At 57.4% G+C, this 25,684-nt stretch overlaps 1 protein-coding gene across 4 annotated transcripts in view; it reads right to left on the minus strand.

Moving 5' to 3' along the window:
* Window positions 1–11,604, minus strand: part of COL16A1 (collagen type XVI alpha 1 chain) — a 51,890-nt gene extending 40,286 nt beyond the window's left edge. For 3 of the 4 annotated variants that reach the window (XM_044390479.3, XM_057305262.1, XM_044390478.3), the window contains exons 1-17: window positions 11,385–11,604; window positions 9,720–9,826; window positions 7,742–7,882; window positions 7,515–7,632; window positions 6,554–6,677; window positions 5,998–6,264; window positions 5,299–5,379; window positions 5,005–5,130; window positions 4,195–4,248; window positions 3,865–3,891; window positions 3,259–3,294; window positions 2,231–2,257; window positions 1,139–1,201; window positions 829–870; window positions 659–703; window positions 525–560; window positions 84–146 (exon numbers count right to left, since the gene is read on the minus strand). In XM_044390479.3, the coding sequence (XP_044246414.2) occupies window positions 84–146; window positions 525–560; window positions 659–703; window positions 829–870; window positions 1,139–1,201; window positions 2,231–2,257; window positions 3,259–3,294; window positions 3,865–3,891; window positions 4,195–4,248; window positions 5,005–5,130; window positions 5,299–5,379; window positions 5,998–6,264; window positions 6,554–6,677; window positions 7,515–7,632; window positions 7,742–7,882; window positions 9,720–9,792 (1,323 nt within the window). In that variant the 5' untranslated portion in view covers window positions 9,793–9,826; window positions 11,385–11,604. Of the gene's footprint in view, window positions 1–83; window positions 147–524; window positions 561–658; window positions 704–828; window positions 871–1,138; window positions 1,202–2,230; window positions 2,258–3,258; window positions 3,295–3,864; window positions 3,892–4,194; window positions 4,249–5,004; window positions 5,131–5,298; window positions 5,380–5,997; window positions 6,265–6,553; window positions 6,678–7,514; window positions 7,633–7,741; window positions 7,883–9,714; window positions 9,827–11,384 lie in introns of all 4 variants that reach the window. The other variant, XM_057305263.1, reaches the window with a different exon arrangement.
* Between the last annotated feature and the right edge of the window lie 14,080 nt (window positions 11,605–25,684).

Raw genomic sequence — 25,684 nt, forward strand, 5'->3', positions numbered from 1 at the left:
TAGCAGGTTGGACTCTGTGGCCAGTTCCAGCATTGTGCCAAGGGCCGTGGGGTTGCGGGGAGGAAGGGACCCAAGCACCGTACATCGCGGCCTGGCTTTCCCGGCAAGCCCTTGACGCCTCCGTCTCCCTTCTCGCCTTTCTGGCCCTGGGGAAGGAGAAGGGGAAGTGACTGGGGTTGAAAGAAGGGGCTGGAAGAACCAAAGCAGTTCTATCGGGAGGTAGGACCACTGCCTCCTGACCCCTAGTTTCGGCCTCCGCTGAGACTGAAAGGCTTCAGTCACTCCAGGAAGGTGGGCAACAGCAGGAACCCCTGAGCCAGCCAGGCCAGTCTCAGGGAGTCTGTGGCATTTCCCTCGGGGTCTGGTGGGAATCTGGACAGGGCAGGGTGACTGGGAGGGACAGAGAGTCTTACGTGGGGATGGTTCCCTCCATGCTCCAAGAAGATTTTAGACACCTCCCTCCTCAAGTCTGAAGGGCCCACAGACCTCCCTGGCACCCTCCCCTCCAAATCCAGGCCCATTACCTTCTGGCCTGTAGAGCCTGGAAGTCCTGAGGGTCCCTGAGATAAGGGGGGGACACAACAGAAGGGGTGAGGGAAGGAGGGAGAGGCTGGGCCAGGACCCCACTGCCCTGCCCTAACCCCAGTCCCACACTCACCAAGGCTCCTGACTCCCCCTTCTCTCCCTTCGGGCCTTCTGCACACTGAGCGGGGAGATAAGGTGTTGAGAGGGTTCCAGGGTCACCTCGTGGGCTGCCAAGGGCACAGCCCCTTCCCTGGGGGCTGAGCCCATATTGGCCTTGAAGCAGGCCTTGCCTCCAGGTCTTACCTGAAGCGGGGCATCCGGGGAGATTCGGACACAGTCACTGCCCTAAGGGGAGGGAACGAGGGATCAGAGTGGGACCCTGTCTTGAGAAGGATAAGCTTAAGAGTCCCACAGTCCCACTGGTCATCTTCTAGGTCCCCCTTAAAAATAGAGGCTCCCATACACTAACTCCTAGAAAGACCTTACCCATCAACCCCCATGAGGGCCAGGCTGCAGGAGTTTGGCCAGCGGATGGGATGGTTCACATGCCAGCCCCCCCACCCCGGGTCACAGCCTGGCAGGGCCCCGCAGTGGGCATGGCTGGGGTACTTACCCGGGCTCCCTTCTCTCCCTTGGGGCCTGATGGACCAGGCAGGCCTCGCTCACCTTTCCCTCCCTGTGAATGAGATCAAAACAGGGGCTGGGACCAGGGGGAGCACACGGGAGCCCTGAGGAAGGTCTCCGCAGTCTGTCTTCTCTACCCATCCCCCACGCACGCACGGGTGTGTAAATGAGCACCGCCTGCCCCCACCCCCAACCATGCACACAGCATACGGATTCCATGTGCATTCATCCATATGGCCCTCCCACCCCCAAGAGGCTATATTTGGCAAATCTATAGTCTCACAAAGAGGGTACTTTCCCCACACCCCTACCGAAGCACGCGAGCTCGCACGCAGCTCACCCAGGGCCCATGGACACACGTGCACACATACACACATGTGGGGTCGCAGAACCACGACGGCGTTAGGCTGCCTTAGCTCGAATCCTGCACCACCACTTACTAGCATGTGACTCAAGGGCAAGTCACATCACCTCTCTGAGACTCAGTTTCTTCATCAATAAAATGGGCTTCCTGTCAGCCCCGACCTCAGGGGGTTGTGGCAAGGAAGAAACGTGACACGAGGCAGCCCCAGGAGTTGTGTTATACACTCTCGGGTGTGCACAAGCACACAGTCCCATGTTTATACACACGCCACCCACCCAGTCACTCACAGGCTCGGTGGTCCTGTCGGGCCCACGGGTGCAAGGGCTCATGCCCCCCGCCACAGGGGACCACACACATGTGAACATGTGTCCCAGGAGGCACACAGCCAGACCCCCCGCAATCACTCCGACACCCCCAGTCCCACATGGGGGGCACAGCTGGCTCTCAGGTTTTTCTGAGTAAAATGATAGCACCCGCCCTGCAGGATGCTTGAGGGGGCGGGAAGGGGATAGATGGGCAAGGGGAGGCCGGAAGCCCGCTCAGAAAAGCGGCGCTCTTAACGTCCTTAGACACACACAACCCCCTACTCTCTCCAACACACACACATACAGGGCTGGGTACCCTGATAGAAACACACAGCTATGGGGCCACATGCCGTGGGACAGGCTGGGACTGCCAAAGAGAGCAAGAGTGTCCTGTTCTCCGTCTCGGACTCACCTTGGGTCCAGAGGGACCGATTGTGACCTGGGAGGCAAAGAGAACATTATATCTCAGAGACGGAGGAAAAAACAGGGACACAGAGAAGGTAAACGATTAAGCCAGGGCCACACAGCATTGTGGCAGGACCCACAGCCTGAATCCAAGACCCCCAGCAGACCAACAGCTCTGCCTCTAAGGCCACCCAGCAGGCTGCCTTTATATCCTAAGGCTGTCAGACTTGCAGAGGGGTCTAACCTACCTTCTCTAAACTCCACCCCCTGGTTGTTAGGATTACAGGGCTGCTCGGTTGCCATGGTAACTCCTGCATATCTGGGGACCATCAGCCTTACCAGATTGGGTGGGGGGCTAGATGGAAAGAGGGCCAGGCAGCAGGGGGGTACTTCCTGTGTTCCCCTAGGTCAGGGGGCTTAGAGCTGAGGGCACCCGGGGTTGTGCCCTTTATGGACTAACGTGGCATGTCAATTCAGAACGTCAGGCTATGGGAAGTAATGACTTATGCTGCCCACGGAAGAGGCAGAGTTGGGTACTAGCTGCGCTCGTACCGAGTTCCTCTCCCTTGTCCTTCTGGACTCCCAGAGGGAGGCTGGACCAGAGCCAGCTAGAGAGACATAGGAGGAAACATCCTGAGCCAACATGGGTTTGGGGGCCAGTGCTGGGCTGTGTCACCCTGAGTCAGCTTTCCCCTTCTCGAGACCTCCAAGGTGATGTAGGAAGCCTTCAAGCAGAGCTGCCCCAAGTTCAGGGGAGTGGAAAGCCGGGATCAGCAACCAAGGTTCTGGTCCCACCAGCCACCACCCTGTCCCCATTTCACCCTGGATCCCAATACATTGCCCAGATCACAAGGCATGAGGCTTCCTTCCATGCAGCCCTTGGTGAGGATGGGGTGGGAGTCAAGCCCAGCTCTGGGGGATGTTGGGGAGGGAGTGTGATAAGAACACAAAAGCTCATTTGTCCTTAACCAGGAAGCCAACTAACCCACTCCCAGCCCCCGCCCGCCCCACCCTGCACACCCTCTATTCACTCACATTGCTTTCCCGGGCACCATGGACACAGGGTGGGCACTGCAAGGGAAGAATGGGCCAGGCGGTCAGTTCTGAGAGCCCGGGACCAGCCCTCCCCACCCCATGCCTCCGCATGCACACAGCAAGCACACAGAACATCACATGTGTCCTGGGTGAAGTCCAAGGGAGCAGGAAGATAGGAATCCCACTAAACAAGCCTCATCGCTCAATTCCCAGCAACCCAGAGCCACGCCATTCCTCACATGAGGAAACTGAAGCCCAGAGAGGAACTGCAGTGCGATCTGGGTCACACAGCGTGTGGGGGCAGAGTGAGGCCCAGGATCTGGGGTCTCAAAGCCAAGGTCTGGATTCTTCCCATGATGCCCTGTGGCCCTTTGCTGCCAATTCAGCAGGAGTGTCCAGGACTCACCCCCGCCCCCCATTTCCACCCACCCAAGGAGAGGCAGCAGGCAGACCCGGCCCAGCACGGAGCACTAAAGGAATACTGGGAGTTTTGTAGTCATCCCAAACCCCCATGCCCAGGCTCTGGTGCCCCAAAACCTGTCCAAAGGGTTCATGCTGGCACCTCGTCAACCAAGCTCTTTTTGCCAGTCTAGATGGGAGGCTTACCTCATCGGCTGCTGTCTCCTGACGGGCCTGGGAAGAGGGAGGGCATGGTAATGGGCAGGAAGCAAAGGCTACAAAGCCTGCTTCCAATACTCCTACCCAAGAACCCTCAGGAGCGGGTGCCCTACACTGTGCCAGGTACTGTCTGTCTCGCCCCCACTCACCCCTCCTTCTCGGAGCTGGCACCTGTACATCCCAAGCTCTGTCCAGGAGTGGGGGCAGGGGGAAGAGTGTGGGAGTACCGTGGCTTATTCAAGGGGTTTACAGAGGGCACAGAGAACAGACCGAGGGCACCGTGAACTCCGCCCCCTGCCCTCCCCCTACCATCTCTACCTTTGTTCCCCTCTCTGCCTTCTGGCTGATGCTTCCGGTCAGCTGGGTGTCCACCTGGGCAGACGGAGTAAAAAAGGAACTCTTGAAGATGGGGTAGTGCAGGGGCCCACGCTGGAAACGGGCACCCAGGTAGGGGCATGGGCCCAGGTACCCCCTCGGTTGGCACCTCCCAAGGCATCGAGAGCCTGCTCAGGCCCCTGGCACTCCCCCAGGCCCCCTCCTCTTCTTCCCACCCATGTGATGTCGGAGAAAACAAGACCATGAATCAATGGGATCCTGTGTTCCTGCAGCCAAAGGCTGGGCACGATGCCCAGCGGGCAGGGAGGCTGCCCAGCCTGGGGGTGGGGCAAAAGGATTAACTGGGCTTCCCTGTCACCCTAAAGAACCTGAGGGCAGCTGGCCATGGTGCTGGGCATAGGATCAGCCTGGCATTGGCTGGGGCTGGGCCCGGGAGAGTGAGCAAGCCCGGAGGGAAGCAGTGTGGCCTGGCCTCTGACCCCAGATACCCCTGTCCTGGAGAAACTGCCTTTGGGTGCAAGCCTGGTCCTGACCTCACCAGAGGGGTCTGGGGTGACATCAGTGAGGGGCTGGATAGTGCCGGAGCTAGATGGGCACATCTCTCAATGCCAACGTGCAGGTAGACACAGATTCACCCAGTGGGCTCTCGCCTCTCTGAATCCTATAGGGGTGGTCCATAGACAGGTGGGGCTTCCGGGGCCCTCCCTCCCCCAGGCACAACTGGCCCTGGTGCTAGACCTCAGTCCCACCAGTACCTACCTGTGCTCGTGTCTACCTGCCCTGCCCACCCACCTTGCTGTTTTGAGGCTCCTCTAGACAGAAGCAGCGGGTGTAGACCTTGCCTTCAGTCTGTGGATTGATCTCAATGAGCTCATTGCTCTGGGTGTCCCGGCGGGCCTTGGAGGTCTCTGGGGGACACTGTCCGGAACGGAGGAAGGGCTGGAGTCAGTACAGAAGGCAGACCCCACCCACCCACCCACTTATCCTAAGATAGTGCACTCGCGTCCTGGCCGCCCATCTCCAGCACACTACACCCCTGGGAAACGCCCCAAATCTTCCCTGCTCGGCCGGAGCTGGGCCACTCACCCCGCCTGGTAAAATTTCACAGCACCCCTCCTCCAGCACCAGCTCTGGGTCACAGTAGATGTGTGCCTCCTGAAGGTCAAACTGCAGGGGACACACACGCAAGTCAGGTTCCCACTTCATTGATCAAATAGCTCAGTGTCCTGGCTGCCCGGGGGGCCCCGGGGTGGCTCCGCCCCAGGATTTGCCCTCAGAGGGTTTCCAGTCTCTCCCGGGGAGACCATCAGGGTATAGCTGTCGCCAAAAGCAAACCAGAGCTTCACATGCAGGAAAGACGGAGAGGAGGGAGAAAAGTTCGCTTTGGCCCAAAGGAACAGGGGTGGAGGAGGCCCCATTTCAGCCGGGCCTTGAAGGACCAGTAGATATTCCGCAGATGGGTATGCATTCCAGGTGGAGGTGACGGCAGAGGCAAAGGCGAGCAGGCAGGAAAGCAGCAGGTGAGATCGAAGACGAGGAAGGAATTGACTAGAGTTAGGCCATACAGACAGATGTAAAGGAAGAAGATACCATAGACATTTCTAGAAACAGACCATGAAGGGCCTTGAATGCCAGGTTGATATGTGTAGGCTGCATCTGGAGGGCAGTGGGGAACCGCGAGAGGATTCCGAGCCAGGGAAGGAGCTGGTCAGATACAGATTCCAGGGAGCTCACTCAGGCTCCCAGGACATGGGAGCAGAGGCCAGCGTCCAACCTAGCACTCACCGAGACGGGTTTCCCCTGCTCGGCATCCAAGCCCAGAAAGACATGGCCCATGGGCCGTATGGGTTGCCGGGGCCCCAGAGGCTGAGAGGAGGCTGAGGTGCAGTCCACGTGCACAGAGGCCACACGTTCAGCCACACTCAGCACCAGCTTGTGCCAGCGCAGGTCAAAGAGCTGGGGCACCGGGAAGATGCAGGACACGAAGTCGCCGTCTTGGCCCCGGGCCCGGAGCTCCAGGCTCCGCTCTTGGCTGTTGACTTCCAGGGAAATCTGCGGAGCATTGGGAAAGGAACAGGACAGAGAATCAGAGCCCCTCGGGCTCAGTATGGCAAAGTTCGGGGCCCTCCGGGTCATTTCACAGGAAGAGGAACTGAAGCCCAGAAAGAGAGGGAAGCTGGTAGGGCCACAGAGCAGCCCACTCGGAAAGGGGATAGGAGCTGCTGGAGTGGGGGCAGCCTCGAGGGTGGGTGCTGGGGATGGGGCAGAGAGGCCCCAGAATTCACAAGCTGCTCGATGCCCCAAGAGTCATGGGGGGCACAGGGGGTGGGGTCCAGCTCACCTGTGGGTACCCATCTCCATCGGTCACTTGAAATAAATACCACGTGCTCTGGTGGGTGTGTTTCTTCAGCAAGAGTGTCAGCACCAGGGCAAACTCATCGGGGAGGCCCCGAGGGAATACTCGTCTGGGGGTAGAGCAGGGAGGGGTGCTGAGGCTCAGGGGAGAGACCACCTGCTGCCCACCCTGGGCCCTCAGGACTGCCGAACCGACGTGAGACACGCACAGGCCCACACCTCCAAACCGACACATGCATGTACAGGTCCATTCGCTCTACCAACATTGACTGAGTGCCTACTATGTGCCAGGTGGGTCTGGCTGCTGGGGATAAGGGTGGTGCAAACACAGAGAAGGTTCCTGCCCTCGTGGAGCCTTCAAGTCTGATGGGGGCGGGGGGAGAGGTAGGACCCTAAACAAAGAATCCCCTGGATGACTATGTCACTATTTCGTGACAGTTGTGGTTAAGTTCTTCCGAGGAACCCAGGATGCCCTGGGATCCAGGGCAACCAGGCCTGGGGTAGGAGAAGAGATGCTGGCAAAGCATAAAAAGCATTCAGCGTGACTGGAGCAGCGAGCAAGAAACAGGAACATTTTGGAAGGTGAGGCTGGCGAGGGAAGCAGGGGCCAGACCCCCTGGGGACTTGTGGGAGTTTGAACTTCACCTGCAGGCACATGTGGGTGCACACGGTTGTACACACACATACACACACACGCTCCTGGGGTCTTCACAGTGCCCACAGGATATAGACCTGTCCCCTGACTGCCAGCCAGAGGTGGGGAGGGGTAGAGGGAGGGTGTGCCACGCATCTCCTCTGTGCCTACCCTGCAAGCCCCAGGGGTGGAAACCAGGCTGACTCCCGGCAAGGGGTGGGATAAAATGACCCACAGGTGCCCCTGGGCTTAGGCCCCACGTCCAGAGTTGCTGGGGAGTATTAATTCCCAGTGGTCACGCTGGGGCCTTTACCGCACTGGCTGGGTGAGCGGGGCTGTCCCCAGTCGCAGGATGAGGGGCCCCTTGGGGTTGCGGATCTTCTTGATGGCGGATGCTCTCATGAGGCTGAGTCGGCGGATGAGATTAAAGCCTTTGGGGGAGACACCAGATGAAGAGCTCACCTGGGCAGGTGAGGAAGGGGTAACAGCCACTCCAGGAAGATGGGAGAGGGGGGACAGCAGAATGAGATGGGCACTCACCGGTCACGTTGGTCGATAAATGACTTCTGTGTTCCAGCTTGAGTCCTTCCTGTTGTGAAGGTGGGCATTGCTCACCTGGAAGGGAATTGGCAGTGGGCCATTCAGTGGAGTCTGGCTGAGGAGTCCAGGCTCCTGGGGAACCTGGAGAGAAGCAAGTTTTTGTTCCCCATTCTGGACCTTTAACCAGGCCCTGCCTTGGGGCTGCTTTCACCTCTTGCCTTCTGACCCTGGCTGCCCTGGGAGCCAGGAGGACCCCCAGTATATAGATGGGAAGACGGAGGCCCAGAGGCTGAGAAGTGAATTCATAGCAGAATAGGACCAGAACTCCTGGAACCCAAATCCCCCAAGATTCCAAGTCAGAGGGCAGGTCAGCAAGAGAAAGAGCACAAGAAACTCTGAGCAGCCCTAGAACTCAGATGGGGCAGAGAGCTGGATAGACACATGTACTCCCTCCTGCATATTTACCCAAGCAGGAGGCAGGGGGCACCTCAGGGTAAAGAAAATCACATTATGCATGCTTGTGTTATATACAAGCCCATGAGCATGTCTGCACACGTGTCAGTTACGGATGCCTGTGCCACCGGGGATGCCATGTGCAGCTGGTACACGTGTTCTCAGGAGTGGGTGGGGTTTACTTCCTACATCTAAAATGGAAAAGCAGACCAGACACAAGTCTGAACCAACAGAATGACTTTTCACCTGAAACAGTAAGACAAGACTGAGGGCCTGGAGGGACCATAAGCTCAAGGGAACTCCCAGGACCTTGGGGCTCCAGACAGGGTATATGAAGTGGATAAAGCCTGCTGGAGAGGATGGCTTAATTATGGTCTCCAAAACCCTGAAGGGACAGACAGGCAGCCGTGGGCCTCCCTCCTCTTAGCGCTGACGGAGCAAAATGTCCGGGAAGGTGCTACAACAGGAGATAAAGGCCAGACTCAAAAGGCCTTTCCATCACTGCAGGTGGGACAGCCGGGACAGGACAATGGACACAGTTCCTAGAAGCTGGGCTTTGAACTCCCTGGTTGCCTAACCGGAAGCAGGAATCCTGGATCCCTAAGTCCAGTGACCCCTCTGAAGTCTCCCTCCCCCAGGTCTGGCCAGAGAGAGTATCACTGTCTTCAGCATCGGCCGCAGCAATGGGTGACTCATCCCTTGGCAATGGGCCCAGATTCCTTACAGATGTTGAAATTCTCTGCCCCAGCCCCCAGGGGACCCGGTGAGGGAGAGAGCAAGGCACACGCGCATACACGCAGAAACACATATGTACGCACACAACCTGCGGCCAGTCACGTGTGCCCCGGTGCACTCCCCTCTCACAGCTGCGCCTGCTTTCTCAGCCTCCCTCGGCTCGGTTCGGGTTCTAGGAGTTCTATTTCTGCTCAGCTGGGCAGCTAAGCTACGAAGCCCAGAGGGCACCCAGCAGGACAGGGCAAGTTGCCCGGTCAACTTCCTCTGGCTTTGGGCCCTGGAAAGCTGCACCCTCTGTCCCATCCAGCGTCTGGGCCTCGAGGCGGGCCCTTTATCCAGGATCCAGGGCCAGCGTGGAGGGGGAGGAGCACGTGGGCTGGAGGATGGATTCTCCACCATGAAAAGAACTGGAAAGGCCTGGGCCTCTTTCAAATTGCAGCTTCCTTCTGCAGGGACCTCACGCGCCCGGCCGGCACTGTGTATACAGGATGGGCTTATGTGCCAGGGAGGAAGGGTGTCCTCGCACACACAGAGACTGAGGAATGGGTAGAGTTGCACGGATCCACTCCGTGAAGCAGAACGGCTCAGAGAGGCACAAACATGCAGACAGAAGCACACAGACCCTCCGGCGCACATGGCACCAACGCCTCGGGCCACCCCGAGCCCACCCTCCGACTCTTCATAAAGCTCGCGTGCCCTAGGCACACGGTCACACATGTACATGGGACCCCGGCATCTCAGGGAGCCAGGCACAGGCCGACGGCACCCCGACCCTCACGTGGCACCTCACCTGTATCTGCCCCCTGGCTGCACGTGGCCCAGAGACTGAGCAGCCACAAGCCAGGAACCCAAGACGCCCACATCCTGGTCCGGAGAGGTCGGCCACAGCCACAGCACCTGGAAACCACAGACACCGTGAAGCTGGATGCCTGAGCTCCCACGGCATGATCCACAGGCAAGCAGCAGCCGGCCCACGGGAGCCAGGCCCTAGTACTGGGGTGGCAGGAGGCCTGGCCAGGCATCAGTCCCTCTCAGAGGCCCAACCACAGGCCTTGGGCTAGGATTTGGGCCAGGGTGATACTCAAAATATTTAACCACCGGTATGGCACGGACGCCGACCAGCCAGAGCAGAACGCTGGCGGGACCGTTCTGGGTCCGGGCAGCGTTTGATGGCGCCAGTGGATAGTTGCCGGATTAAGGAGAGATCCAAAAGGTCCTAAAAGGCCAGGTGAATTGGGATAGTGAGGGGCCTCGAGACAAAGGCTATTTACCAGGACACTAGAAATATTTCAATATTTTATCAACCTGGATAGCACTGCATTGCTGTATACCAGCCTGGTACCTGGCTGGCTGCACCCAGGTCAGCCAGACAATCCTGCAGGCACCCACGAGGTCAGGGGCTGAGTGTCCTGGCAGGTATCACAGAGTTGGGTGTGCCCAAGGAAGCTTTCCCCATGGGTATGGTGGGTGGGAGAGCAGGTCACCGGGCTCAGGACCTTGTTGCCAACCCTCCCCCGCTGATGGATGCTCGTCTTTTAGTTTTATTAAACCCTGATGGATGGGCCCAGATAAATCAATGCAGGCTCAGCAAGCGGCCAGCAGACCCATACATCATCCGGCCTCCCCTGAGACAGGCAGCTCGCACGTGCACACACAGAGTCATTCAGGTGTCAGCATGACACACGCAGGTACACGGGCACATATCCACACAGACCCATTAGTGCCAGTGCGTGCATACAGATCTACCTGCACACGGGCTTGCTCGCAGAGACACATCTACCCAGACATACCAGTTTGCACACACACACGTGCGCATAGCCGGCCTATGACTACCCCTCCAGTAGGCCCTCCTGTCGGGAAGTTCTTATGCAAGTCTGACCTCATTCCCCCCAGCTGTTATGGAATTCTATTTCCCTTCCCTCAGTCCTGAACAGGGAGTGAGGGTAGGAAGGGTCCCTCACCTCACTATATTTGGAGATAGGACCCCGATCCCCTTGTTCCTGAGGCAGAACTGTTCCCCCACCCGACTCATGCTTCTTCCTAGTGGTGGGCACATCTCATCACTCAAAACCCTATCCTGGCCTCCCCGTCCTGCCAATCAGTGGAAGGGCTGCCAACTGTGGGAGGCATGTGAACGCATGTGGAGGCGGGAATATCGGTGTGCTTGTCCCCTTCCTGCTCCTCATCTCAGGCCTCCACTCCCCCTGGCCCCAGCCAGAGCAGAGGCTGCAGGGATAGGACAGAAGCTTCCAAGGATGTGATCCCATCCTAATACAAAGGCGCAGGTTTGGGGGCAGGAAGAGCAGAACTGGGATGGAGTTTAGAGCTCCCCGCTAGAGAAGGCGACTGAGGTCCAGAGGCGGGATGCCACTTGGCCCAAGTCACACAGCAAGTTGGAGGCAGAAGAGGCACTTCAGCCCAGAGCCCCGAAGCGGCCCACTCCACCCCCACTTACCGTGGCTGGGGATCCCCCACCTCACTGAGTAATCCAGGCAGCCCAGGGCAGCCAGCCGGGGGGAGCGGGGCCTGGGTTCCTCAGGCCCGCGGGGAGGTCCTCGGTCTCTTCTGCCGGGCCACCAAGCCCCAGCTTCCCAGGTCGCTGGCTCCGGGGGCTGAATGCTGCCCCGCGAGCGAACGCGCGCCTGTCTGCCCGGGACCGCCGGCCACTCCGGGTGGGGGAAGAGGGGCGGTTCCAGGGGGCTGGGGACTCGCCAGGGCCGCTAATGGAACACAGCTGGACCCGCCCGCCGAGCGGGAGGCGGGAGCGAGAGCCGGGAGGGGGCTCCAGCGGTGGCAGAGGCGGCCGGCGAGACGCACGGCCCCGCTCCCGGCCTGGCCCCGCGCCCGCGCCCGCCCCGCCCGCTTCCCCGCCAGGTGAGCTCTGGCGCGAGCGGGGCGGGACCCTGCGTGCCCCGAGCTGCCCGGCGAGGGGGCTCCGCTGCCGGCCGCGGCCGCGGAGGTGAGGGGGCGGGGAGGCCGGCCCTTTAAGGGCCCGGCCGGAGCGTGAAGGGCCTCCCCGGTGCCACCCCCTTCCCCTCTCCTGGCTGGGCCTCCAGAAGGCTGGGGAGGGCGGGCGGGGGGTTGCAGACCCTCCTCCCCAGTTCCGTGGCAGCGGTGACGTGGCTACTGCCCAGGCCTCCTCGGTCAGCTTTTTCCAGTTTCTCAGCCTCACATTTCCAGTCAGTCTGTTCCTCGGTCTGAACTGAAACGGGGGGGGGGGGGGGGGGGGGAGGGGCTCCTCCCAGGATGGGGGGTGGGCGCTACATTAACCCGTTCTGCCCTTGCCTCATGTCCCAAGATGTGGAGCCCAGCAGGTTCCCTTCTCCCTGACTCCGAGGTCAGAAGGGCTCCAGTCCCTGTCCTCTGCTCTAGCTTTGTGGCTTGGAACTTACTATTTAACTCGGACTCCCTTTTTCATCTGTATGATGGGATAATGATCTATATACCTCACAGGGTTGTTGGGAGCAGGAAATGGGTGGAAGTCTATCAAAGGGCTTACACAGGGTCTGGCACAAAAGAGGAGCTCCATATGGGGCGCCTGGCTGGCTCTGCGGTGGACCTTGGGACTCTTGATCTTGGAATCCAGTGTTTGAGCCCTGCCTTGGGGGTCCGGTTTACTTAAAAAAATAAACATGCAAGAATAGCTATAAAAAAAAACCCAAAAGAAGAGCTGTAAGACACTAGGATTGTGAAGAAATAAAAATATTATATTAAAAAAGGAGCTCAATAAATATTCACTGATATTATCATTATTACCATGAACACTGGCAGGAGGTGGGGGTGTGGGGACTGGGATTCAAGCATATACACCATCAATGGGACTTGTGAGTGAAAAGGAGCAGGTACGGTGTCTAGTTCTCTCCAGAGACCAGGGGTGATCCAGGTGACCCTCCCAAGGGTACCCCGCCCAAGGTAGCAAACAAATTTCTGGGCACAAGGGCAGAGGATCTACGGAGAATCGGGGTTCAAGAGGCCCACGAATGGGAAGAATGAATGTGGGGGAGGGGAGAGCAACTGGGGTGCCCTGATGAGGGGAGACTGCCTGTAGAAGCAACATGGTTGAACCGGAGCCCTGTGGCCCCATCTAACCCCGGAGAGGCGGGAGCAGGTCTGGGATTTCCCGCCTTAAGAGCCAGAGGCGCTGAGTCAGCGGAAACCCCAACCAAGCCCACAGAGGAGCCCCACTGTGGTCCCGGCCCCAGGGAGCCCGGAGCCGTCCCAGATGTGGCTACAACGACGGTGGTGGGGCCTGGGAAGTGCTGAGCTCAGCAGGCGGGAAGCGGAGGGGTGGGGCTTTCTGGGCACTCGGGCCTGAGAAGTGCGGAGGCAGAGGGTGCTGCCCCAGAGGTGGGCATTTGGGAAGTAATAGGCAACACGTACAGGTCAGGGTCTGTGCTAAGAACTTCACATAGGCTGACTCCTTTACTCCTCGCGTCCACCCCAGGAGGGAGAATTCTATTCTTATCCTCGTTTTACAGTTGGGGAAACCTGGAGCGTAGGAACGATGCAGCTTGCCCAAGCTCACAGGGCTAGGAGGCGGTGGGACAGGGACCCACGCCCAGCTCGCCCGCACTCACAGCGCAAGTTCTTAACTACTAGGCCATCTTGGGCGACTCACGCCCTTCCCCCTGTTCATACCCAGGCACTACCAGGCAGGAGGGGAGGGGTGGACCCAGAACAGCCAGAGCCAGAGGGACCTGAGAAGGGGGAACCCAGGTATCTCCCTGCAGCACCCCAAGAGTACTCCCGAGATCCACCAAGCCTGGGGTGCTCTCTAGGCCTGGATACACTGCAGACACAGTCTAGAAAGGTGCCCCTGCCCCTTCCTCCCTGCGGCGCGTGTGTGCACACATCCAGGAGCATGCAGATACGCTCTCTCACAACACGCGTGTAGACTTCACATGCACATGGACACACTTATGTTTGCACACACACACGATAGTCCTCCCCATAAACAGATGCAGAGACACATATGTGAGCACATATGAACCCACAGAAATACATCCCTGGACATACACCAACACAGGTGCCTAATTCTCAGAACGCACGGGTACAGCCCTACATGCACTTGGGTATGCACACCCACAGATATGTCTGCACGAGCATACGCAGACACGCAGACGTGCCCACAGGTGTAATTACCCCTAGGTGCGAGCAGAGAGAGCTGCAGACCTACGGCGCATACGCGTGCGTGCACACAGACACAGGCGGCTCCCACACTGACCATGCACGCATTTACATGCTTCAGCCCCAGAGGGCCCCGCACACCAGCAAGCAGGGTCTCCTGTGGGGCCGGGCTCAGTGCCCTCGCCCCAGATGGCATCACCACGAGGTAATCAATGCTGCTAATCGCCACCAGCTGCCCTGGAGCCTGACTGCCGCTGCCGGGTGGGGCTACCAAGGCCTCCTGGGCCTAGCACAGTGCGCCCAGATGTCAGCCGTGCCCCAGGGCCGCCCACCCCACTGTCCCAGCTGGCCATCGGGGAATCCCCATCTGGCAGGGGCAGCACAGGAAGCTGGGGGAAAATGAAGAGCCCAGACAGGGCCTTGTCCCAGGACAGGCCCAGGAGCTCCCATGCAGCCGAGTGGAGGTGGTCTGAACCCCCCACACACACATGCATACCTGGGCCCTGGCATATGGGCACACAGGTGCACGCATGCACGCATGCACGCCTATCACACATGGCCCAAACAGACCTCCTGATTATTCCCCACAGATCTGCTGCCTCCTGTCTTCCTCATTCCAGTAAATGCCACCGTAATTCATTCAGATGCTCAGGCCGAAAAACTAGGAGTCATCCTTGGTTCCTCCCCTGTTGACTCTACCTCCAAAATACAGCCTGCACCCACCGGCTCCTCCCCACCCTCACCCAAGCCACACCGGCTTCTGCCGGGACTGTTGCAGGAGACTCCCAACCCCTACCTCCCTCCCAGCAGCCAGCAAGGCTTTTCCAAATCTGTAGCTTTAAGTCTACTCTCCTGCTTCAATTTTCTAGTTCTCATGTCACCTAGAATAAAACCCCAAATTTTTGCCTTGGTCTTTCTAAGAATCCTTCACGATCTGGCCTCTGCCTTCCTGTCCAGCCACCTCGCCCCAGAAGCTGGGGCCCCACTCACTGGCTTCCATTCGCAGTCCTGAATTGGCCTGGATTTTCCCCTCAGGGCTTTTGTCCCAAGCCCCTCCCTCTGCCTGGAAGGATTTGCCCCTGATCTTTGCTGGGCCTGCTCTTTGAAGGTCTCACCTCAAAGTTACCTCCTAGAGTGACCTTCCCAGACCACCCGATCCAGAGGACTCCGCAGTCGCTCCTGATTACATGAATCTGTTTTGAATCTCTGCATAGCTGCAGTATTTGTGCGTGTGTGTGTGCGTGTGTGTGTGTGTGTGTGTGTGTGTACTGTCTTTCTCTACTAATAAGCAAGAGGCTCCACGGGGGCCTTGTCCACAGGTACTCACCTGCCCACCGCTGAGCCTGGCGCCCCAGAGGCCTCCCTGGTGCAGTGGTGGGTGAACGCACGCCGCGTTGTCCCAGCACTTGGGCGCAGACGCGCCCCCACAGGAGATATCACGCACTAGCACAGGCGTGAGTGAACACACGTGCAGAAATACACGCGTGCAGCTTCTGGGCCACAGAGGAGAGACTGAGACCAGAGGACCAAGGTCACTCTCTGCCTCCTTTGGTTTCTCTGAGTGTCTCTGTCCCGTCTCCTCATGACTCTAGCTATCTCCCACGGTCTCTGCCCTTTTTTCTCTGTGTCCGTGTCACCGTCGGGTTTTCTAGCATGCCTCTTCCCTGGGACTCTAGCCCCTCTGCAGCTCCCTCTCACCTCTGCTTCTAACTCCCCTGTGTGCCTCTGTTTGGAGATCTACATCTCTAACTCCGAATCTCTGTGTCTCTGGGCTCTGTCTTTTTCTCCCCTTTTCTGTATCTACATGTTCCTGTCTCCTGTCTCTCTATATCTTCGAACTGCCCTGTTCTCTGCTTCCTTCACCCTGTCTCAGTCTCTTCCTGTCTCTATCTGCCCGTGTCTCTGTTTCTGGCTCTGTATCTCTGACTCTCTGACTCGGTTTCTCGTTCTCTCTCCCTCCATCTCTTTGCCTTAAATCAGTCCTGCCGCCTCGTCTCCACAGCTGTCTGCATCCCTGTGGCGGGGAGACCCATCTTTCACCTCCAGCGGCAGCTTTATGGTCCCAGTGGGTGGGCTGGTTCTCCACTCAGCCGATGCCGATGCCCACCTCCCTTGTCGGGCTATGGCGAGCTCCACACACAGACAGCCTTGGCCCGGGCCACATTTACAGATGCCCAACTGAGGGGCCTTATTCCAATAGCTCTTGGCACCAGGACCTGCTTGGTTGGACCTGCTTGATTGGACCACCGTGGAGCTCCCGGAGACGTAGGCGCAGGCTCTGATGGGCACTGCTGCGGATATGCTGATGGCCGGGCAGGGGGTCCCTGGGGGGAGAAGGGAGAACACACTAGGTCTCGTGGGCCCCGACTCGATTGTCCCCTGGGCTTGGCCCGCTTCTTCTGAGGGAACTATTGGGAGGTGACGGGCACAAGAGCCCTGGATTCCAGTCCCACCTTTACCCACTGTGTGACCCTGGTCCCCCGCCTCTCCAGCGTAGGCTCCCACGTTCACCCACCTCACCTCCTGTCCTAAAGCACCTCAAAGCCCCTTGTCCGATGGCTCTACCTCAGTAGTTCTCCACCGAGGCAATTCGGCTCTCCAGGGGACACTTGGCAATGTTTGGAGACACTCTTGATTGTCACAACTTGGGGGCACGCCTACTGGCATCTGGGGGGTAGAGCCCGGGGGTACTGCTCTCATCCTCTGAGTTGATAGGATACGATACTTCCGACGACGCACAGGACAGCCCCACAATACACGAATTATCGGGCCCAATAGTGGCAAGGTGGAGAAACTCGGCTCTACCCCGAGGGGAAAATTCTGCTCCTTGGAATTCCCACGCTCTCTGACCGCCCATAAACTCTTCATCATACTCTGAGCAGGGGTGGGGGCCGTTAGAAGCCACTGGCGGTGATCCTGGCTCTGCCTGTAACAGCGGCAGCTAAGATTTACTGAGCCTTTCTAACGCACTGGCTGGCACCAAACATGGAGAAACTCATTTTAGTCTCACAGCATCCACAGGAGGCCCAGGCACAATCGCGATGCCCATCCTAAGTGTGGGGACGCAGGCGGAGGGAGGTGAGTCATCAGCTGGCAAGAACGGAGCTGGATTTGAACCGGTCAGTTTGGGACAGACCCACAGCACAGAGCTGTCTCTGGGAAAGAGTCCACACACACAGTACTGGGCAAGTCCTTTTGCCTCTCTGAGCCCCCCGGGGTTTTCTTTTGTTGTTGTTGTTGTTGTTTTCTTTTCATCTGTCAAGTGGGATCTACTCTCATTAAACACAGCCAGCAGCAATTCTAGGAGATCAGGCACTCTTCTTGCCTCTTCCCGGGCTAGAAAGACAAGGACTCAAGACTGAAGTCTCAAGGTCATAGGGCTGGGAAGCGGTGGAGCGGAGATTTGAACTGAGCTCCGCCTGACCTTCTGATTTGAATCAGGTCACCTGCAGTCCCCCAAGTGCTACAAAGCAGGAGAGCAGCAGTCCTCAAGCACGGAGGACTGGTCCCACGCAGGCCCACCCCCAGGGTTTCGGATTCAATACAGCTCGCTTTTTGAGTAAGTTCCCAGGCCATGATGATGCTGCTGGCCCAGGGGCCATATTGAGAACCCCTGCAGTAGAACCTGGTGTTAGATCACCTGTCCCTGGGTTCAAATCCTGCCTCTGGCTGCGGCTGGCTCTGTAACGGGGCGGGGTGGGGGAATGTCACCTAACCTCTTCCTCTGAGAAACAGAGAGATAATGGCAACATCTATCACTCAGGGATTGCTGGAAGGATTGAAGGGGATGATGACAAAGCAAAGGCTTCTCTCAAGGTGCCGGCACCTAGTCAATGCTCAGAGGTGCTCACTGGTATAATGATCCCCAAGCCAGGCAACTCCCCGCCTCCCCAGACAGACTGGAAGCTCCCAGAGGGTAAAGGACTGACGCTTCCTCTTCTGCTGTCTGCCGTCCTCCTCCCCAGGCTTGCACAGAGATGGTATCTCAGGACAAGCACAGAAGGGCCATTGGGACGTAGCCCTCATTTATCAAGGCACCCCAAGGGGCCTCTGCCCCACAGCACAGAGCCTCCTGGAACAGGGTGAGAGAGGAGCACAGGCAGCATCGAGGACCCCAGGCTGACCTGGCCCCCAGCCTGCCTCCAAGGTCGCCCCATCCCCAGTGATCCCTTTGGGGCCAAGTGTTGGCCTCCCAAGGCCCTGCTGGGAGAGTTTCTACCCCAGTACGCAGCTCCGTCCTGCTGTGCGACTCTGAGCCAATCTCTAGTCCCCTTTGAGTCTTAGTTTCCTCATCCAAAAATTAAAGAAGAACTCACAATAGTAGTTAAGGGTGGGGTCTCCAGCCCCAGGATAATTGGGCTCACACCCCACCTTACCCCTTACCTACTACCTGTGTGACTTTTGGCAAATTATCTCACCCCTTGTGGGGGGCGGGGGGGAGCTTCTGTTTCCTTGTTGGTAAAACATGAGATGATATGGTGAAAGAGCTAAGCGTGGTTCCTGGAACTCAGTAGACGGCAGCTACTCTGTGCGGACGATAAGAGAGCGAAACCCTCACCATCACAACACACGATCTGTTGGCAGGTTCCCCTGCCCGCGAGCCCTCCACACCCTTCACTTTGAGACTGTCTTCAGCTACGTCCCAATAGGGGGTGGGGGAACAGCCTCTCAGAAGAGGTAAATCTCAACAGAGGCTTGGAAAAACAAGGGGTGTGAGCGGTGCAATCAGTTATGAGCCATTGAATTATTGGAGTGAATTATTTGTGTCCTGCTAGACTATATGCCATACAAAGAGCTGCTCTGGCTACCATTTTATCCCCAGAGCCTATGACAGAGACTAAGCTCCCGGCAAATATTTGCTGCATGAATGAAAGAGGGGCCCAGCTCCTGTAAAGGACACACTCCCCGCCCTGGAGGGCAAGCCAAGGAGCCTCCGGGGAAGGTGTGGTTAGAAGGGGAGCATCCAGAGACTCCCAGATACTTCCTTTGCAAGCAAAAGCCTCAGACAGTTGGAATTGTAAATTCTTTGAATCCTGGAATCTCTGGGTGGAGAGAAGGTTTGCTGTTTACCCAGCCCCACCTCCTCCCAGTAGTGCCCGGGGCTGGGCTAGGGAGGCTTGAAGACTGGGCTAGGAAGGGAACTTGAGGGAGTGGGCAGGGGAAGGGAAAGTTCAGGGCGAAAATGCAACTTTTTCATCAAGGCAGAAAATCAAATTAAAGGTGGGAGAGGGTTTGATTCCAGCTCCGCTACTTCCTGGCTTTGTTCTCTTAGGCAAATTGCTTCCCTTCTCTGAGCCCTTAGTTTTCATATTTATAAAATGGGGTGATAATGATAACACCTAACCGCATGGAATTTGGGGGAGAATTAAATGAGATAATGAATGAAACTAAGCCAAGTCCATATAAACACTCAAAAATGTTCATTAACATTATTATTATTATTATTATTATTATTGGGGAGGGCTAATAATTCACCAGGGACTCTTGCTCTGTACCTCACACACACATTCCTATCTGACAGTCACCCCATCCCCTTCACTATTTACATAGCTGATTTCATGTCACTTTGAGAGGTCAATGACACTTCTGACAGATATAAGACAGGGTTGTTGTTTTTTTTTCCTCCACGAAGAAGCCTAAATAACAAATAATATATAAAGAACCAAAACCAACTGGAGTGTTGTCAGCCTTGACCATTCAGAGAAGGCCTGACAAAGAGGACAGGTGGTTGGAAGGTAGGGGGAAAGAGCCTAAGACTTGAGGACCTGGGTTCAAGGCCAGGGTCTCCCTTGATACACTGTTTGGCTTGGGGTGGGGGGAGGTCCCTACCCTCTGGCAACAGGGTAAAGCCGAACTTTGGGGACTCTTGAGCCCCTTCCATTTCCCCCAAGTCTGCAGGTCTTAAACCTGTAAGACCCCAACATGACCCCTCCTCGGAACTAGGCAGAGGGTCAGGTAAGCCAGACCTGTGCAAAGCCCAGGAGGCAATGCCGCCTCTCCTCTCCTCCCACCGACTCAGAGCCAAGTGTTCCCCACCCATCCCAGTGTCCCAGTGACCATGCCACACCACCTTAGCTGAGCAGCTCCGAGGAGGGGAGCTTGCCCATTCAGCCTCTTCTGCACATCGGAAGTGGAGAAAAATAGTCAGAGATGTTCACAGACTTGCTGAACTGGGATCCAACCCAGGTTCAAGAAACTCCCAATATGCCTCTGCTGCTTTCTAAAAAGTAATTTTCGGGGTGCCTGCGTGGCTCAGTGGATTAAGCGTCTGACTCTTGGTTTCAGCTCAGATCGTGATCTCAGGGTCTTGAGATCGAACCCCACATAGGGCTCTGCACTCAGTGCAGAGTCTGCTGGAGATGATCTCTCTCCCCCTCTCCCTCTGCTCCTTCCCTGGCTCTCGTGTTCTCTCTCACTATCTCTGAAATAAACAAATAAAATCTTTAAAAAAATAAAAAGTCATTTTAATCATTAGGACAATCCTAAGTGTCTATCATGATTCTCATTTTACAGGTGAAAGGCTGTCAGCCTCAACTTGAGCACGTTACAGTAAGGAAACAGGCACTAAGAAGTGTCTTGCTAAGAGGCAGAGCTAGATTTGAATCCAGGGCTATTACAGGACAGTCTGCTCTGGGATAGACCCCTTCCTCTTTTGGGGACTCAGTTTCCTCTTCTGTAGAATGGGGTGGTAGCTCCGGAATCCATAAGATCCAAGTTGGGACTTTTTTGCGCCTCTGAGCCCAGGTCCCCACCCAGAAGCCTAGAACAGCCCTGTGGGCCTGGGCGGGAGAGAAGGGCAGGTGTAGACCTGACTGTCCCGCCAGGGAGTTGGGGGAGCACCGCCGCCAGACGCACAAAAACAACTAAATAAATCAGGGCTGGGAACTCCTAATTCTTCCCGGCTGTGGCTGCTACCGCTACGCACACCCGGCCTGGCCTGCCATTGTCTGGCCAGTTCCCGGGCCCTGGGAGGGGACAAGGCACGGCCAAGAGCGTGGGGTCCAGCCAACAGAGCCGGAGTGATGCCTGGCCATCAAGTTGGCCTCGGCTCCCAGAGATGAGGGGAGGCCCCGCGGGCAGGGTGACTCAGGCATCCCAGACCCCCTCCTGGGTGGGCACGTTAGGCGCCTATGTCTATTTTTAGAGCAGGCTCCAGGCTTGAGCGCAGAGGAGCAGGAAAGGGGGGCCTCATAGGGGCGCAGGCGCCTGACCAGCTCCTCCCGCTCCCGGCTCAAGTCCCAGGCCCTCAGCTGTCTACCTAGAAAAGAATGGAAACATGGGGTGGGGGGAATTGCAGGGGGTGAGGTGTAGGCCCGAGAATGCGTCCCCCCTCCACCCTCCTCCCTGCTAGGCCTGGCAGTTCCAGGGAGCTGGGCGCGGCCTCCCCGGAGATGTGACCTCTGTTAAGTAGGGCCAGGAGTCTTGCGACGGCGGGTCTGTCTGGCTATTGGACTGGGGGCCAGGGAGGGCGGGGCTCCCGGGAGACCCAAGTGGCTAGGGAAGGAGGGGAGGAAGCTTCCAAGTTGGGGGATCCCGATCACACCCCGCCGTCGGCCACGCCTCCAGCCCACTCTGGCCACGCCCCAGGCCACACCCACGGCCGCTGCCTTCCCAGACTCCACACTAGGCCCCGCCTCCTATCTGGCTCCGCCCGGCCCTGGCCAACCTTGCATCCCGTTTCCAAGGTCCAGAAAGGCCTAGATGCCAGGCATCGGACGGCCTGGGACTGGACCTGGGCCTGCCTCGAGAGGCCGGAACAGAAATGAGAGGAAAGGGTGCCTCCTCCCCCAGCGTGGGGTCGGGGAAAAGGAGAGCGTCGGGGGGTGGGGTCAACCACAGCTCCATTGACAGGGAGGTCTCAAAGCTGAGGGCCTATCTGTGGGACTCCAGCGGTTTTTGAGGCCCAAGTGCCTGAGGCCCCTCGAAACACAGAAACACTGCTGTATTCGTGGGCACAGAGCAGTATGCCGAGACACCTTAGGCGGAGATCTCTGGGCTGATAGCCCACTACCGGACCCTAGAGGTTGAGGTCACGGTCCTGGGAGTGGGGGCAGTTGATAGCCCCAAATACTTGAGCTTTCTTGGCGAGTTCAGGAATTCGGGGTTTGGAGAGGCCCAAGTGAAGGCCCATCCCTGGGTGGGGGGAGGGGGTGAGGGGCAGAGGATGGGAGGGGAGCCAGTCTCTTAGCACCAGCCCTCCATCTAGTGGGAAGTTTGGGAATCGCAGAGGGGTTGCAGAGGTGGGGTGGGGGGAGGGGTCCGTTGCGCTTCGAATACTTCCTCTCCCTGGGTGAATACTTCCTCTCCCTGGGTGTCCTGCTGGCACCTACCACCACCATCCTCCCGAACCCAATCTGCTCCATCGCAGGGATTGGCCCCAGATAGTCATTCGAAGCTCTGTCCTCCCCCCCCCATCCATATGGATGGTGTCCTCTTCTGTCCATCCAGGTCACTGCCCCAGGTTCAGGCAGCCACCGTCCTTTGCCTGGATCTCTGCAGCTCCTGCCAACTACTGCCCCTGCCTCCAACTTTACCCTTTTCTCCCGTCCATTCTTCTGCTAGCCAACTAGCGTTTGTTTTTTTTTTAAGATTTCATTTATTTATTTGACAGAGAAACAGCCAGAGACAGAGGAAACACAAGCAGGGGGAGTGTGAAAGGAAGAAGCAGGCTCCCAGCAGAGGAGCCTGATGCGGGGCTCGATCCCGTAACGCCGGGATCACGCCCTGAGCCGAAGGCAGACGCTTAACGACTGAGCCACCCAGGCACCCCCCAACTAGAGTTTCTGAATCAGAAATCTGGTCATGTCATTTCCTTGATTAATATCTTTCAAAGGATTTTTATGATCAAGATGAACAGCCAAACATTGGCTGGGGACTTAGGAGGCTTTTCACCACTTAACCCCACCTCCTACACACAGGCCAGCTGTCAGCTCTTCACACACCCCTGCTGGCGCTCACCAAGAGGTCTTCCCACCTGCTGTTCCTTTTTCCTGGAACACTCTTCCTTGCTGTTCTCAAGGCTCAGTCTGGCAGAAACTCTGCTGCTTGGGAGGCTTTTCCTGACCCCTTGGAATGAGTTCGGTGCCCCTTGTCTGAGCTCCCACCGCCCTGGGTGCATCCCTGCCCCTCTCAGAGCATCACTGCTTGGGTCTCACCACTTAGGCACTCCTGTGACAGGATAATTTATTGAGATCTTCGTTGTTTTGCTCCCCTCCCAGTTCCATGCTGATAGCCCAGCCCTTTGGTTTTCCTAGCCTCAGGGAACTGTGCAAGGCTGAACACAAAAGCTGTTTGAAGTCTGATGGCTTATCCTGACTTTGGAAAAAGCTAACCTTCTGGATGGGATGGTGCTAGGTATTCCCAAGGGATGGGGAGAAGAGATGGCCAATGGGGCAGACAACGGAGGCGGAGCAGCTAGCTGCAGAGCAGGCAGAAGGGGGGTCCTGGGAGTGGTAAGGATGTGTCCAGCAGCGTCCCCTCCTCGACTGGTGGCGGGAGCTGTGGAGGATGGGGAGTGGTGCTCAGGGTAGAGCCCAGGCACTAAGGTTCTAGCCTTGGTGCTCGGAAGTGGCAGAGGAACAGATGAGTTGCCAAACTTCGAACCCCCTCGAACCTCGAGAGACCACGTGAACTGAGACAATGGGCATCTCTCTGTGATCAAGGTAGACAGAGGACAGGTGGCGCCTCCTCCAAGCTTAGGCCCAAGTGGGACAGCGGGTCCTTGCACAAGACTCTGGAGGAGGTGGCAAGGGGACCCCAGGGATGGTTGAGATGACATTTGCTGCCAACTCATAGGACAGGGCTTTGCGTGAGTCAGACTGGAGCTGACTTAACAAGAACACAGAAATGGAGTATTTCTTGAGTTTGTGCGCTAAGATTTCCACCGCCGCACCTGTCTGTCGTATCTGCACTGTGGGGCTGGGCCCGTGCGCCTCACTCAGAATTGAATCATCGGGACCTAGCGGGGTGCCTGGCGCATAGTAAGTGCTCAAAATGCATCCGTTGAATTCGCTTTTCCTTGGTAGCTACAGAAATCTTCCTAAAACCCAGGTCTGCTTCAGTGATTCCCCAGCAACCCTCAGAATAAAATCCAAACCCCTATCATGGCGGGCAAGGCCCACTGTGATCGGAACCTGCCTCCCTCACAGCCTCATCTCTGCATCCCCTCCCCCTGCACTCTCCTCTCCTCTCCAGCCAAACCGCACGATTCACCGTTTCCTAGACTTGCCAGGCTGTTTCATGCCTCCCGTGCCTCCTTTGCTTACCTGGCCCCTGCCCCTTTCCCTGCCTGCTGAGCTTTCAATTAGTCTTCAAAGCCCAGTACAAGTGTCTCCTTCTTTAAGAAGCCTTCCCTAATGTCCTTTCCACAAAGGCAGAGGCGAGCCCTCCAGCTCTGGAGCCTGCTGCTCATGTCCGTGTCTGACTCTCTCTTCCCCAAGCCCCCGTTCCCAGACGGCGGTTTCTCCAGCGTGGTGAGTCCCCAGGGTCCCGCACCCTGCCACGTACACCATAGGCTTTCCAGAAATGCTCACTGTTCATTGAACATTAGCCCTGACCCTCCAAGGACTCATGATGTGACCTCAAGCCACCTCTCCCCTCTGTGGGCCTCACTTTTCCTCTCTGCACAATGGGGGTGGGAGTGGACCTCGATGGTCTCTGAGGGCCCTTTCTTCTCTCTGCCAGGGTGGGCAGCGCTGGCGCGTCGAACACCATTCACCTGTGTGCCCTGCAGGCCGGCCAGGGGCAGAGCACGCTCAGATGGACAGCCGCACTTGTAGCACCCGTGCGCGGCCACCTGGGAGCAAGGCCCTGCCTATGCTGGTGCACGTGACTCTCTCGCACAAAGGCGTGCCTGGTCTTCTGGACATCGATGCTCTGTGCACCCAACCCCCAGCCCCAATCAACCACTGGCCCTGACAGTGAAAAATTCAGCAGGAGCCAGACCTGCCAGTCCCTCAGCAAGTTAATATGCAAGGAAGGAGCCTCCTGCAATATGCATGCCCTGAGGCTGGCATCCTGTGGGGCTTTCTCCTTTCCAGGCCTGCGTCTGCGGTACCCTCCCTCCACCCCCAGGTCTAGTCACAGACACGGGTGGCCTGTGGCATGAAGGGCCAGAGCTTTAGCTCCAGGTATCCCCCTCTTGATGTCCTATGGGAACCTTAATCTCCACGTTCATTCCTTCATCCAATCAACAATATCTAATAAGTTCACATCATGTGCCAGGCGGTGGTATACATGTCAATAAACATCACCCTGTCCTGCGCTCAGAGGTTCACAGTCTAGTGGGGAGACAGACTGATAAACAGGAAACAGGTGCTGTAGTTTCATAGGGGGAAAAGCAGTACTAAGGAAGGATCAGGCTGGTGTGATACACAATGACTCAGGGCGGCAAGGGGTATGTAAGGAAGGCCTTTCTGAGGGGATGACTTCAGTCAAAAGATGAGGAGCCAGCAAAGCAGAGAACTAGGAAAGAACCTTTCCTAGAGGGTATAGCACACGCAAAGGCCCTGTGGTAGGGGAAAGTAAGAAATGTGTTTGAGGAGCAGAAAGGAGGCCACATAGGTGGAGCTCCATCAGTGAGGAGAGAGTGGCAAGGGACACATCAGAGCTTGGGCCACAGTAGGGAAT

This window comes from Ursus arctos, unplaced genomic scaffold (genome assembly GCF_023065955.2).
Source record: "Ursus arctos isolate Adak ecotype North America unplaced genomic scaffold, UrsArc2.0 scaffold_32, whole genome shotgun sequence".
Classification (NCBI taxonomy): Eukaryota; Metazoa; Chordata; class Mammalia; order Carnivora; family Ursidae; genus Ursus; species Ursus arctos.